The 14719-nt window shown below is 63.4% G+C and overlaps 1 protein-coding gene across 1 annotated transcript; it reads left to right on the top strand.

Annotated features, from left to right (window-relative positions):
• The first annotated feature begins 601 nt into the window (after positions 1-601).
• CNGA3 (cyclic nucleotide gated channel subunit alpha 3) lies at positions 602-13970 on the top strand. Its single transcript, XM_029046759.2, has 8 exons — positions 602-681; positions 2075-2215; positions 4075-4131; positions 7079-7093; positions 7672-7716; positions 8736-8843; positions 11554-11660; positions 12538-13970. Exons 1-8 carry the CDS (start codon positions 602-604, stop codon positions 13968-13970), a joined length of 1986 nt encoding a protein of 661 aa, XP_028902592.2.
• The last annotated feature ends 749 nt before the right edge of the window (positions 13971-14719 follow it).

Below are 14719 nucleotides of genomic sequence, written 5' to 3' on the forward strand. Positions count from 1 at the left end.
CTAGGCCCAGCTGGTCTTGACCTCTGGAACGTGACGAGGTGATGTGAGAGACGCCGGCCGTCCCCGACGGTCGTTTGAGGCCTCCTTCCCCCCCCCGCCCCCCCGGAACGAAACCTTCTCAAGGATCCTAGCGGAGTCAGCGTCTATGTTGGGCGCCGCTCAGCCTGCTTGAGTATCCCTGGGGATGCGGGCGATCATCACATCCCCCTCCCGTCCTCCGGCCAGGACCGGTGCACGGGCAACCCGCCCCGCTCCAGCCGTAGCCTCCGCAGTGCGGCCTTGTGGGTAGAGCACGGGCCTGGTGGTCAGGAGGACCTGAATTCTAATACCGGCTCCGTCCCACGTCTGTGCTGTGCCCTCGGGCGAGGCGCTTCACTGCTCTGGGCCTCAGGGACCCCACCTGTAAAATGGGCTTTAAGACCGGGAGCCCATGTGGGACAGGGACTGGGTCCCACCCGACTAGCTGGTATTAACCCCAGCGCTTAGAAGAGTGCTTGATTTCAGGAAAGGGCTTGACGAATATCGTTTATGGTTATTATTTTCAGGGTTATCGTTATTCAGCTGCCATGGGAAAGCCGCTGGGAGTGGGGACGGGGTGAAGATGGCGAGGGTCAGCGCCCAGCCCTGCTTCCCGGCCTCGCCAGGGCACTGGGTCGGGGCGACGGATGCAGCAGAAAGCAGGTAACGCGGATCCTCCTCCTCTCTGACCCCGCTCCATCCCCACGGTTGCCCTGGGCAAACAGCCTGACTTCCTCATGGCTTGAGAAGCGGCGGGGCCTAGCGGTTAAGAGCGCTGGCCCGAGTTCTGATCCCGGCCCCGCCACTCGTCTGCCGTGTGACCTTGGGCAAGCCACTTCACTCCTCTGCGCCTCAGCTACCTCATCCGTCAAATGGGGATTAAGACCGTGAGCCCCGGGGGGGACGGGGACCGTGTCCCACCTTGCTCGTATCCACTCCGGAGCTTAGGAGAGAGCCCGGCGCGTAGTAAGCGCTTAACAAATGCCACGGTTATTATTATCCGCGTCTGGACGGGGGATCCAGAATGCCCGGCACCACTCTGGTCAATCCGTCGGTCAACGCAATCTATCGAACACTTACCGCGGGCAGAGCGGAGTAAGCGCTTGGGAGAGTACAGTAGAACAGAGTGGGCAGACACGTGCCCTTCCCTCGAGGAGCTCGCAACCTAGTCGGGGAGACAGACATTCGAATGAATTACGGATAAGGGGAGCGGGAGATACGAGGATTCACGCGTACGTGCCGTGGGGCCGCGGCGGGAGGAGCATCAAGGTATTTCGAGGGTAACAGACGACAGGAGGGAGGGCAGATAGGGTGGGGAAACGAGGGGTTCATCGGAGAGGGTTTCACGGAGGGGAGGTGATTTTAGGAGGGCTTTGAAGAGGGGGGGGAGGGCGGTGGTCTGGTGTAGACCGAGGGGCGGGAGTTCCAGGCCAGAGGGAGGACGTGGGTCAAGGGTCAGTGGCCGGGCGAACGAGAACGAGGGATAGTGAATAGGTTGGTATTAGAGGAGCGAAGTGTGCGGGCTAGGTAGCAGTGGGAGAGGGGCGAGGGTGGATAGGAAGAGGCGGAGGAAGAGAGCCGACGGACTGTTCTTGCGTGGTCTGTCTTGGAGGAGCAAATTCGAGGGGGTCGGTCATTCCTCGCCAGAGCCAAATCTTCAGCGGGCCGCGGAGACGCCGGGACGCCGAGAGTCACTTCTCCCAACCTGACACGAGGCCTGATTCATTTTCCCAGACTCCCCGTCCGCGGGGCAGTTTCCCCGCAGTCCTTCATTCGGTTGCGCTCGTCGAGCACTTACTGTGTGCAGAGCCCTGTACCGAGCACTTGGGAGAGTACGATACAATGATAAACGGACACGTACCTTGCCCACAGAGAGCTCCGACGCTTCAAGGGGGAGGGGTCCCCGTTCATTCATTCTTTCGGTACATCCCAATCCCTCTCTGCCCACTTCCCTCTCACCCCCTACCCGGCTGCTGGGGCCTGAGCCCTCCAGTTGAGTGGTCCTTCCGGGGAAGGGGCTTCCAGAACGGTCCCTGAAGGCCAGCTGTCTCCACAGGACCCCGTCTGCGGGCCGGGACTTGTCGCCGGCCCTTCAGCGGGTGATCGTCGCGGAGCCTCGAGGGCCGTCTGAACCCCTCCGGGACCCCCGCTCCGGGAACCCGACCGGGTACGAGTCGGGCAAACGACCGGGGCCTAGGTGGGTAGGCCGGGGGGTGGGGGTCGGGGAGGGAGGGGAGAAGGGGGGGCGGTCGGCAACGAGGCCAGGCAGAAAGAACCTGGGCCTAAGAGTCAGACGCCTGGGTTCTAATCCCGGTTCCACTGCTTGCCCGCTGCCCGACCGCGCCTCCTCACTGCCCGGGGAAAGGGCCGAGCTGGGGCCTCCAGCCTGGGGGGGGGGCAGGAAGGATTGCGTGGGGTCTCCCCGGCCTGGCCCGAGCCTGGCCCCGGGCTTGTCTACGGCTTACCCGTCCCCGGGCTGCCCCCGGCCTGTGCCTGGCCCATCCCGGGCCCATCCCCGGTCTATCCTGGGCTGGCCCGGGGCTACCGCCGGGGGCTCCCGGGGAAGCGGGCACGCACTGAGTCCGCTCCTTCCCGGGAGGCAGGTGGGGTTTACCCTCCTGGGCCTGGCTCCGGGCCTGGCTGGCCAGAAGCCTGCATCGTCCTCCTCCTCCGGCGCGTCGCCTGGATTCCTTCCTGGAGCGTTTTCGTGGGGCGGAGCCGAGGGGAGAGCCCGGGCGAGACGAAAGCCACCAGACCGGAGGCCGGCGGAGGTAAGAGGCTCGCTGGGGGGGGGGGGCCGGGCGGGGGGTGGGCCGGGAGCCCAGGTCCCCTCCCTCGCCATTCCCCCTACCGCCCACCTCGTCCCCGAATTCCCCCACCGGGTTCCCGGCCTCTGCGGTCCCTCCCTGCGGAGTCCGCTACGCTAGCTCACGGTCTCAATCCCCGTTTTACAGGATTAGAACCCAGGTCCTTCCGACTCCCTTGCGAGGGGCTTCCGGTCAGAGGGAAGAGGTTGAGGAGGACACGGGCTGGGGGGGAAATGCGTCCTTCCGCCCCAGCCAGCCCCAGGTCGCGGAGCCCCGTGGAACGGGGCCGGGCTGGGAAGGCTTCCCAGAGGAGTCGCACGGCAGGCGGAGTGCGGAGGGTCACCTCGGAGCTGGCTCCCCCAGCGCCGGCCCCCTGACGCCGGCTCTACTTAGGCACCGGCCTCCCCCGGCATTGTCCGGCCTAGCACCGGGAGGACCGGGTCGGGCACCGGGGCGTCTCCCCGACCGCCCATCCTTGAGCCCTCCCGGGCGAGGGGTCGTCGGCTTCCCCTTCCTCCCCCGGGCCCGCGGCTCGACACCTCCGGAGCCGATCGAAACGGGCCGGGCGGCGTTGCCCCGGGCCGGGGCCGGGGGGAGAATCACCCCCACGCCCGCCCCCCGGCCCCTCGGTCCCCCGAACGCCCGGCCTCCCCGCCCCAGCTCCGACCCCGGGCCCCGCCTCAGCCCGGAGAGGGCCGGACGTGGCCGTCGTACCGGGCGGGGGGCTCGGCACTGGCCGTCGAGGACCGAAAATAACCTCTCGGTCCAGAAGGAGAGAGCGATGGCTGCCGTAGCCGGATGCCTGCGCACGCACGCTCACGCACGGTGTGATTAGTTGACTGACGCTCGTGCATTTAGTACGGTGCCCTGTACGCGGTAAGCGCTCGATAAATACGATCGAATCGAATGCGCTGATAGAAACTCACGCCTACGGCTGGGCTCGAGGTACAGGTACCTTCCTGCACTCTGCCGCGGTCACACACACACACAGTCTCCCACGCTCACTACCCTTCCACTCAAACTCACACACGTTCCTTCGCGTTCCCACTTAGGCAGCGCCACTTGCGTTTATCCTCTCTCCCCCGGTCCGTCTCTCTACCCGCCGCACCCCAACGAGGCTCCCCCGGGCAGGGGGAAGGGGGCAGGGCCGTGCCGCTCCCCGGGTGGCAGACGGTGGCCGGAGCGGGAGGTTTGTGGAGCCCCGGCCGGCCCACGCCTCCTCCATGCCTCCGCTCTCTTTCCTTCCTAGCAGCCCCTGGCCTCTGGCCGGATATAACGCCAACAACTGCCACGACGCCAACCGAGAGTAAGTACCTCCGTGCCCGCTCGGGGCGGCCTGATCTCCGTCCCCAACCCCTCCTCTCGCAACCCCTCTGACTCCTCTAGGTCCGGCGGGTCCCACCTCTGCTCCTCCCCGTCCCCCGGGGCTTCAGCCCCTCGCCCCGTCGGCTCAGTCGGGGACACAGGCGGCGGGTTGGGAGGGGCTGCCTATTCGCCACTCAAGTTTCACATCTGCCCATATGCGGAATTTATTTTATCATCTGTCTCCCGCCTCTAGGCTGTGAGCTCCTCGTGGGCGGGGAAGGCGTGCGCTTATTGCGTTGTACTCTCCCGAGCGCTTAGTACAGCGCTCTGCCCGCAGTAAGCGCTCAATAAATACGACCGAATGAGTGGGTGAACTGCTCCCACAGTCCGCCTCTTCCTGAGCGGATGGACACGCCCGAGTGACTCCGTCGCTCGGCCTCCGGGAACCCAGGATGGGAGATGATGATGATGATGATCGTAATGATACGGTATTTGTTGAGCGCTCACTCTGTGCCGAGCACTGTCCCGAGCGCTGGGGTAGATACGGGGTAATCGGGTTGTCCCACGTGAGGCTCACGGTCTCCATCCCCGTTTCCCAGACGAAGTAACCGAGGCTCCGAGAAGTCAGGTGACTTCCCCCAAGCCACGCGGCTGGCGGGTGGCGGAGCCGAGATCAGAACCCATGACCTTTGACTCCTAAGCCCGTGCTCCTTCCACGGAGCCACGCCGCTTCCCGACCCGGCTCTCCTTCCCGCCTTCTCGACCCTTCGGCCCGCAGACGTTGCCGACCGCCATCCGGCCCCCGCCGACCGGTCCCTTTCGGCGACCCTCCGCCACCCGGACGGCCGTGGTCGTTCCCAAGCTGCTGTGATAGCGGTAAAGGTATCTGCCGAGCGCCCACCCGGCGCGATGCGCCGCGCCGGCCGCTCGGAAGGTAGAACGCTGGGAGTCGGCAGCGGGCGGGGTTGCCCGCGGCCGGCCCGCCCGTCCGGCAGCCCCGGCCCCCCCCACCCCCGGGCCCTCCGCCATCTTCCTCGCGGCTTTCCCCGAGGGGCATCCGGATGCGGGATTCGGAAGAGATATTTTTTCTGCCCAGTCAGAGGGCTCGGCGTGCATTCTCGGCGCGGAGCTGGAGAACGAGGAGCGTGTCTCCGTCCATTTCCCAGCCCTTCGAAGGGAAGTCACGGAGGAGACGAAGGTCACGTCCGGCCTGGACGTGTCCGGCGGGGCCCCCGGTTCGGCCGGCTCACCGCTCCGACATCCGACCGGGGGATCCCCGGAGCCTCGACCCTCTGCTTCTGTCTCCTTCTGGAGGAGAAGCTCTTTCGGGGGTGAAGGGGTGTTTTCCTGGCCGTCCTCCCCGCTGGAGAGATAGAGCGGCAGAGCCCGGGCCGGCCTGTTCCGGGAATAGATCGTGGGGCCGAATTCCAGGGCCTCGGCTCCGGTGCGTGAGCTGAAGCGACTGTCCCGGGAACGACTTTCTGTCCGGCCTCGGCCGGAGATGATCTCTGGGAGGGGCGTGGGGAGAGGGGCACCGGGACTCCCGGCTCGGGGGGGGCGGTTTCTCCTCTCCTCGACCCCCGTCTTCTCTGAAGATGCTTCGCTTGGGTCGGCGAGCACGCTCAACTCAGTGGACAGAGCCCGGGCTTCGGAGTCGGAGGTCATGGGTTCGACTCCCGGCTCTGCCTCTTGTCAGCTGGGTGACCGTGGGCGAGTCGCTTAACTTCTCCGTGCCTCGGTTCCCTCATCTGTAAAATGGGGATTAACCGTGAGCCTCACGTGGGACGACTTGATTCCCCTCTATCTACCCCAGCGCTTAGAACAGTGCTCTGCACATAGTGAGCGCTTAACAAATACCGACATTATTATGATCATCAATAAATCCCCTGCCTCACCGCTCCCTCTAGCTACAGCTGCCTAGCCGAATCCGCGGCCTCCACTTCCTCTCCTCCAGCTCCCTTCTTGACGCTCTTGGGTCTGGTTTCGGCCCCCGCTGTCTCCCCTCCGAGGTCACCGAGGACCCCCTCCCCGCAAAGTCCAACCATCTCGATCCCAATCCTCCTTGACCCCTCGGCTGCCTCTGACACCAGATACCCCTCCCTCCTTCCGGAAACAGATCTTTAATCTCGGTTTCCCCAACGCGCTTTTATCCTGCTTCCCTCCTACCTCTCTGACTGCTCTTTTGGAGTTCTTTCGGTCCCTCACCCACTGAGTGGGAATGCCTCTAGCCGCACGGCCCAGTGGACGGAGCCCGGGCCTGGGAATCAGAGGGACCTGGGTTCTAATTCTGGCTGCAACTCCAAGGTCTGTTGCGTGACCTTGGGCAAGTCACTTTACTCCTCTGTGCCTCAGTTACCTCATCTGTAAAATGAGGATTTAGGCGGCCAACCCTATGTGGGACACGGACCGTGTCCGACCTGATTAGCCCGTATCTGCCCCGGTGCTCGGTACGGTGTCTGGCCCGTAGTAAGCGCCTGACGGATACCATCAAAAAGGCATTTTCTGGGTTCCCGACTCTCCTCCCTTCATCTTCATTTCAGCCAATGGATCGGTGCTTATCTGTTGAGCGCTCGCTACGGGCTGAGCACTGAACTAGGCGGTTGGGAGAATGCAGGTCAGAAGAGTCGGTAGGCGTACTCCTTACCCACGAGGGGCTTGCGGGGTCCCTGGAGGTTAATCTTCTCCCGTGGCTTCAGCTCCCACCTCTGAGCGGGCGACTCGGATGCCGGCCCCTCCCCGCGCAGCACTCGTGTACATATTTGTAATTTATAATAACGTCCGTCTCCCCGGCTAGACTGTAAGCTCACCGAAGGCGGGGAATGTGTCCATTATATTGTTACCCTGTACTTTCCCAAACGCTCAGTTCAGTGCTCTGCACACAGTAAGTGCTCAATAAATAAGACTAACTCGTTCCACCTGCAATCTCACGCGTCCTCTTGCCCGCACAGCTTCAACCGGAGCAGGTACCTTCTGATAATACTTCTTGAGCACCTACTATGTGTCAAGCACTGTTCTGAGCACTGGGGTAGATTACAAGTTATTCAGGTTGAACACAGGCCCTGTCCCATATAGGGTTCACTGTTTAGATCCCCCTTTTACAGATGAGGTAACTGAGGTTCAGAGAAGTGAAGTTACTTGTCCAAGGTCACACAGCGGAGCGGGGATCAGAGCCCGGGTCCTTCTGACTCCCAGGCCCGTGCTCTAGGCTCTAAGCCACGCTGCTTAGGGTGCCTTCGGCTTAGGAGGTTAAACTCTGAACTCTTGGGTCACTTACCGAGCTAAACGCTGAGCAAGATCGGAGGTGAGGCTGTGTGATGAGCGGGAGCCCGGCCTGGCCATCGGCACCGGGCAGGGGCCCTGCCCCGTCCCATGCGATCGATCGGTTCTAGGCCCGAACCGGGATGTTGGGAAACTTCTCCGCTCCACCTGGCTAGTCCAACCTCCAAACTCCCTCCTCCCTCTCCCCCAGCCCCCCACCCCAGACCCTGGGGCAGCCTCACCGGGGTCTAAAGCCGCTAAATGCCTCCCGTTTATCCCACAGCAAAAAGGAGCAGGGGAAGAAGACGGAAGAGAAGAAAGAGGAGGAGTAAGTGCCGGCGGGTGTACCGCGTAACTAGGTTCCCGTCCACTCCGGCTCTCCAGGTGGAGGGTCCGGTGGATGGGACCCCGGGTGGGAGGGCCCCGGGGGGTGGGGGGGATCTGCCCGGGCTGGGGTCTCCCCCTCCCAGCTCATTTGTTCCCCCGCCATCCCAAGCCCAGCCCTCCGGAGGGGGAATCTATTCCCTGCTCGGGGGTGGAGGTGGGGAGAGTCGGGACCCGAAACCAGGAGAGCAGGCGGGATACGCCGAGGTGGCGGGACACCCTGCCCTCCTCCCTCGGCACCAGTTGGGGAAGATGAGGTGCGGCCTCCGCCCGGTTCAGAGACGGGAGCTCAAAGAAGCTGCCATCCGGGAGAGCGGCAGAGAGCGGCCTGGGAGTGACGGGTCAGGAATGTAGATGCCTGCCTTTCCAGGGAAGCTGGCGCTGGGGTCCCTGGCTCAACGTCCTCCTGGCCGTAGCCAAGAGCGAGGAAGAGGTCTGGCTCTAGCGACCCCGGAGGGCACCGGCCCAGCGTCCTCTGAAGGCTCTAGCTTCCCCAGAGGGCCCCGGTGTCTCCAGGAGGCACGCACCATGGGGCCGGTGGCCTATTACATAGCCCCGGGGGCTAAGGAAAATGAAACCACCAGTACACAGTATGGTCCTTGTCTGGGAGAAACTTGACAGGCTCAGTGCCCCTCTTGAGGGCAGAGCCCGTGGCGCTGGAGCCTGCTGGACGGGGTCCGGTAAGTACGGGAGAGAGGTGCTTGACCTCAGCTCTGGCCCGCACTCTCCCCCACGTGGCCCATGCTATGGCCAGGGGGTAGGATGACACCCAGGCCACTGAAAACTGTCCTTGGACCGAGGCCTAACAGGAGGAGCCTGGAGGAGATCCCTCGCGGGGGCTCTTAGAGGATCTAGGCTCCCCGGCTGGCGGGGTACGAGGGCGGGGACGATCGGACCGAGCCGGGAACTCTGGCCGAAGCGACCTGGGGGGCCCGCACGCAGGCGACCACGTTCCCTTTCCAGAAAGAGGAAGGAAATCTTTGTGATCGACCCATCCAGCAACCTGTATTACAGATGGCTGATGGTCATCGCCATCCCGGTCTTCTACAACTGGTGCTTGCTGGTGTGCAGGTAAGGACTCATCCCTTCCAGAAGGCCCGGGCCTGGGGCTGGAGTGAGGAGGTCTGACCCTGAGCACTGGACTGTCGAACCCTCACTTCGGCAAGCCAAGACCCCTCACTCCCGGCTTCAGAGCTCTCCATCCCCCGGCCCCCTCCCACCTCACCTCCCTTCTCTCCTTCTCCAGCCCGGCCCGCACACTCCGCTCTTCCGCCGCTCACCTCCTCGCTGTTCCTCGTTCTCTCCCGTCCCGCCGTCGACCCCCTGACCCACGTCCCACCTCTGGCCTGGAAGGCCCTCCCTCTTCAAAGCGCACTTCCCCCCTTCAAAGACCCACTGAGAGCTCACCTCCTCCAGGAGGCTTCCCGGACTAAGCCCCCCTTTTCCTCAGCTCCCCCTCCCCATCACCCCGACTCGCTCCCTTTGCTCTACCCCCTTTCCCCACCCCGAGGCACTTGTGTATATATGTACGTATTTATAATTGGAATTCTATTCTTAATGATGTGCAGATATCTAAAATTCTATTTATAATGATGCTACCGACGCCCGTTTACCTGTTTCGATGCCTATCGTCTCCCCCCTTCCAGACTGTGAACCCACTGTGGGCAGGGATCGTCTCCATCCGTCGCTACTTCCCAAGCGCTTAGTACAGCGGTCTGCACACAGTAAGCCCTCGACAAACACGACCGACAGAATGAACGAAAGCGGAGCACCGGACCGTGAGCTCGCGAGGATACAATACAGTCGTTTGACACGATTTCTGTCCTTAAGGGGCTTATAGTCTAGCGGGGGAGACCGACGGTAAAACGAATTACAGGCAAGCGTAGCTGGCGGGAGGGAGGCCGTGAGCAAAGGGTTGAGAGGAGGGTGGGGGGGAGAGTGAGGCAAGTAAGTAGGCTTGAGTGTGAGGGTTGGGTTGAAGTGGGAGAGAAGTGAGGATAAACGGTAGTAAAAGAGATGATTAGAAGCCTTGACTTCTGTGTCACCCACGTACTTGGCTCTGTACTCTTTAAGCGTTTTGATACTCGCCCAACCCCCGCAGCGCTTAAGCCCATATCCTTATACTCTGTTCTGTGAGTAATTTTAGCGTCTGTCTCCTCAACTAGACGGAGACCTCCTCGAGGGCGGGATACTCGTCTGCCAACTTAACTGCGCTCTCCCCAGCACTTAGTTACAGTTTTCTGTGTATAGCGAGCGGTCGATAGACAGCATCAATCGATTGATTCAGTTCAGCCTCTTCGGGCTGGAGGCTCAATACTCTTGGCTAAAAAGGAACACCGAAGAAGATAGAAAAGGATGCGGGCGCTTAGAATAGTGCCCGGAACACAGTGAGCGCTTAACCAATACCATAATCGTGATGTCTCTTGTCCCGATGGATCACGGCAGGGCAGGAGCGGACGGTGGGGGTTCCTCGGGCCCTACGGGAGTAGACCCGGAATCTAAGTCTTCCTTGGAGAAGGGGTTTGGGTTCCGGAGGAGAACGAAACACCGGGTCCCGGGGAGGCCCGTCTGGATGAGCGTTGGTGAGCGTGATAGCATTTATTAAAGCGCTTACCGTGTGCAGGTCAGTGCACTAGGCCACGGGAAAGAATACGCACTTGGGAATTAGCCGCAGGCCCTGTCTCTCCGGCGACTCACAATCTACGAGTAAAACTAGGGGAGAAGGGGCTGGAGACGGACACATCTGGAGCCACGGAACGATAAAACGTCAAAGGCACGGAAAACACAAGGACGCGAAATGAAAAGCACGATCAGCAGGGGGCCGTGGTTAGAGAGGCGACCCGATGGGGTGGAGGGGAGCCATGCCCGTTCTTGGGGAGGCAATGTGGAGGGCGCAGAGCGTGCTGGAGCGGGGGGGTCTCCGGTGGCCGGAGGGAAGGCGGTGGTTACCGCGGTCGCTTCGCGGTCGGGGGAGACGGAAGCCGAGGACGCGCCTTTGGGGGCGGGCTCCGCCCGGGATCGAGGTCGGGGGCCGTGCCCAGACTCACCCGGTGGGCTCAGGTCACGGGCGAAGCGGGCCGCGGCGGGGTTACTCGGAGAGAAGCAGAGTGGCCGAGCGGAAAGAGCGGGGGTGCGGGAGCCAGGGCGCCTGGGTTCCCATCCCGGCTCTGCCAGCGTGGCCTTGGCAAGTTACTTCTCTGTTCTTCAGTTTCCCCGTCTGTAAAATGGAGGTGAAATACCTGCTCTCCCTCCCCTGTAGTCCACGAGCCCCATGTGGGGCGGGGACTAGGTCTTATCTAAATAACTTGTATCTGCCGCAGCGACTAGCGCAGTGCTTGACAAACACCGCGTCGCTATCATCATTACTGATGAAGATCCGGAAGGCGGCACGCTCCGACTTTGCCCGGCCAGTGTTCGTGATAAGTGCGGTATTCGTGAGGTGCTGACTCCGTACTAAACACGGTACCAAGCACTGGGGTAGATGCAGGTTAATCAGGTCCCACACGGGGCTCCGAGTCCAAGTAGGAAGAACGGGTATCGGATCCCCATTTTACAGACGCGGGAATTGAGGCACAGAGAAGTGAGGTGATTTACCCCAGGACAAGGAGGCACGTGGCAGGCCGGGATTAGAACTCAGGTCCTCTGACTCCCGGGTCCGCGCCCTCTCCACGAGGCCGCGGCGCTTCTCGGCGCCGCGGCGGTAACCCGAGAACGCTCGGCCCCGGGACGTCCCGCCCACCCTGGGCCCGAGGGTGACTCACTTGGGGTTGCGCTCGCCCAGATCCTGCTTCGACGAACTTCAGACCGACCACCTGATGATGTGGCTGGTCCTGGATTACGCAGCCGACGCCGTTTATGTCTGTGACTCCTTCATCCGGGCCAGGACAGGTGAGCCTTCTGCGGGTTCGGGGCAGACGGGTTCCTGGCCGGAATGGAATTTCTGCTCCGCGGGTCCAGAAGCTCCTGTTTTCCAGGAGCCGGGATTGCGGGACCGGCATCCCCCGTGCCTGGGGGGGTCCGGGCCTTGCCGAGTCCCAAGGCGGAATCATCTTGCCGTTTGACCCAGAAGACCGGCCTGCCTTGCCAGGGTTTGGGACAAAAGCCCCAAGGGTTCCTAGATTCGGGGGAACGACCTTTCGGTGTCCGTTCCCGGTCTCTCCTTCCCAGCCTGCGGCCGGTGAGGCCCCGGGGCCGTCACCCGCGGCTGGCCAGGTGACCACCGCCGGCCCGGCTGGAACGCCTGCCGGCTTCGAGGTTGGCGGGGGGGGCTGGAAGAGGGCGAGGACCTCCGTTCCCGTGGCAGCGGGCGCTTCTGGCCGCACCCCCCCCCCACTCCCAGAAGCCGGCTGGGGTCACGGGGATCTCCGGTCTCAGCGTCCAAGGTCCGGAGTCCCGGCTGGAAGACCGCGGGGCCCCTCGGAGGCGGGCACGGCTTCCAGGGCACCGTCAGCTCAAGAAGGCCGGTCAGAGTTCAGTTCCTCTTGGCGCATCCCTGCTTGACATCTTCCTCCCCTTCGTCTCCCTCCTCTTCTGTCCCCACCTTCCTCTCCTCCTCTCCACCTCACCATCCTCCTCTTCCTCCTTTTTACCCTCTTCCTTCTCCTCTCCACCGTCCTCCTCCATCTCACCGTCGTCCTCCTCTTCACCCTCTTCCTTTTTGCCCTCCTCCTCCCCCTCCCCCTTTCTCCTTTCTGCCCTCTTCCTCCTCCACCTCCCCTCCTGCCTTTTGCCCTCCTCCTCCCCCCCCCCCCACCCCACCGGGCAGGCTTCCTGGAACAGGGACTCCTGGTCCGAGAGCCCGAGAGGCTGAGGCGGCGCTACACGGGGAGCCGGCAGTTCAAGCTGGACGTGCTGTCGCTGCTGCCCACGGACCTGGCCTACGTCCGGCTGGGGATGAACTTCCCGGAGCTGCGCTTCAACCGGCTGCTCAAGGCGGCCCGGCTGTTCGAGTTCTTCGACCGCACCGAGACCAGGACCGACTACCCCAACGGCTTCCGCATCGGCATCCTCGTGCTCTACATCCTGGTCATCGTCCACTGGAACGCCTGCGTCTACTTCGCCATCTCCAAGCTCATCGGCTTCGGGACCGACTCGTGGGTCTACCCCAACGTGTCCGTCCCCGAGTACGGGCGCCTGTCCAGGAAGTACATCTACAGCCTCTACTGGTCCACCCTGACCCTGACCACCATCGGGGAGACCCCGCCCCCGGTCCGGGACGAAGAGTTCCTCTTCGTGGTGGCCGACTTCCTGGTGGGGGTGCTGATCTTCGCCACCATCGTGGGCAACGTCGGCTCCACCATCTCCAACGTGAACGCCTCCAGGGCCGACTTCCAGGCCAAGGTGGACGCCGTCAAGCAGTACATGCACTTCCGGAAGGTGACCGAGGACCTGGAGGCCCGCGTCGTCAAGTGGTTCGACTATCTGCGCGCCAACGAGAAGACGGTGGACGAGAAGGAGGTCCTGAAGAACCTCCCCGACAAGCTCAAGGCCGAGATCGCCATCAACGTCCACCTGGACACGCTGAAGAAGGTGCGCATCTTCCAGGACTGCGAGGCGGGGCTGCTGGTGGAGCTGGTGCTCAAGCTGAGGCCCGCCGTCTTCAGCCCCGGGGACTACATCTGCAAGAAGGGCGACGTCGGCCGCGAGATGTACATCATCAAGGAGGGCAGGCTGGCCGTGGTGGCCGAGGACGGCGTGACCCAGTTCGTCGTCCTGGGCGACGGCGGCTACTTCGGGGAGATCAGCATCCTCAACATCGAGGGCAGCCGGGCCGGGAACCGCCGCACGGCCAACATCCGCAGCATCGGCTACTCCGACCTCTTCTGCCTGTCCAAGGACGACCTGATGGAGGCTCTCGCCGAGTACCCCGAGGCCAAGAAGGCCCTGGAGGAGAAGGGGAGGCAGATCCTGCTGAAGGACAACCTGATCGACGAGGAGGCGGCCGGGGCCGGGCCCGCCCCCCGCGACCTGGAAGAGAAGGTCGACCGGCTGGCGGCCGCCCTGGACGGCCTGCAGACGCGCTTTGCCAGGCTGCTGGCCGAGTTCGGCGCCAGCCAGATCAAGGTGAAGCAGAGGCTCGGCAGGCTGGAGGCCCCGGCCGGGAAGCGGGGCGACGGGGACCCCCCGGGGGAAGGGGAGGGCCCGCCGGACCCCGCCTCCCCCGCCGCGGCCCAGAGGACCCCGGCTCCGGACCAGTGAGGGTCCCCGGAGCCCCCGGGGGACGGCCGCCCGGGCCCGGGCCGGGCGGAGACGGCCCCGGCGGGGTGCCTCGCTCCCTCCCGGCCCCGGGGAGCCGCTTCTCCTCCGCGGGGATCATCGCTCCCCTCTGTGGTGGTGGTGGCGGGGGGGGGGGCTTCGGAAATCGCAGGCCGGACTCTTCCCGGGATGTGGGAACGGGAAAAGCCGCGCGCGGCGGCCGGCGGCCGGGCCCCGCTCCTCGGCACCCTTGACGCTCTCCTCCGCTTTTCTTCTGACTTTTCCCCGTCTCCCCTCCCCTCGGTGGGGGGCGGCGGGGCCTGTTAATAATAACGACGACGACGACGATGACGGTGTTCGTTAAGCGCTTACTATGCGCCAGGCGGTGTACTAAGCGAGCAAGCAAATGGAGCCGGACCCGATCCCTGTCCCCCGTGGGGCTCGCGGTCTCAATCTCCATTTTACAGATGAGGGAACTGAGGCCCAGAGAAATAATAATGTTGGTATTCGTTAAGCGCTTCCTCGTGCGGAGCACCGTTCTAAGCGCCGGGGGAGACACGGGGGAATCGGGTCGTCCCACGTGAGGCTCACAGTCAATCCCCATTTTCCGGATGAGGGAACGGAGGCCCAGAGAAGTGAAGCGACTCGCCCACGGTCACACGGCTGACAAGCGGCAGCGCCGGGAGTCGAACCCATGACCTCCGGCTCCCAAGCCCGGGCTCTTTCCACTGAGCCACGCCGCTTCTGTAATG

Source organism: Ornithorhynchus anatinus, chromosome 18 (assembly GCF_004115215.2).
Source record: "Ornithorhynchus anatinus isolate Pmale09 chromosome 18, mOrnAna1.pri.v4, whole genome shotgun sequence".
Lineage (NCBI taxonomy): Eukaryota > Metazoa > Chordata > Mammalia > Monotremata > Ornithorhynchidae > Ornithorhynchus > Ornithorhynchus anatinus.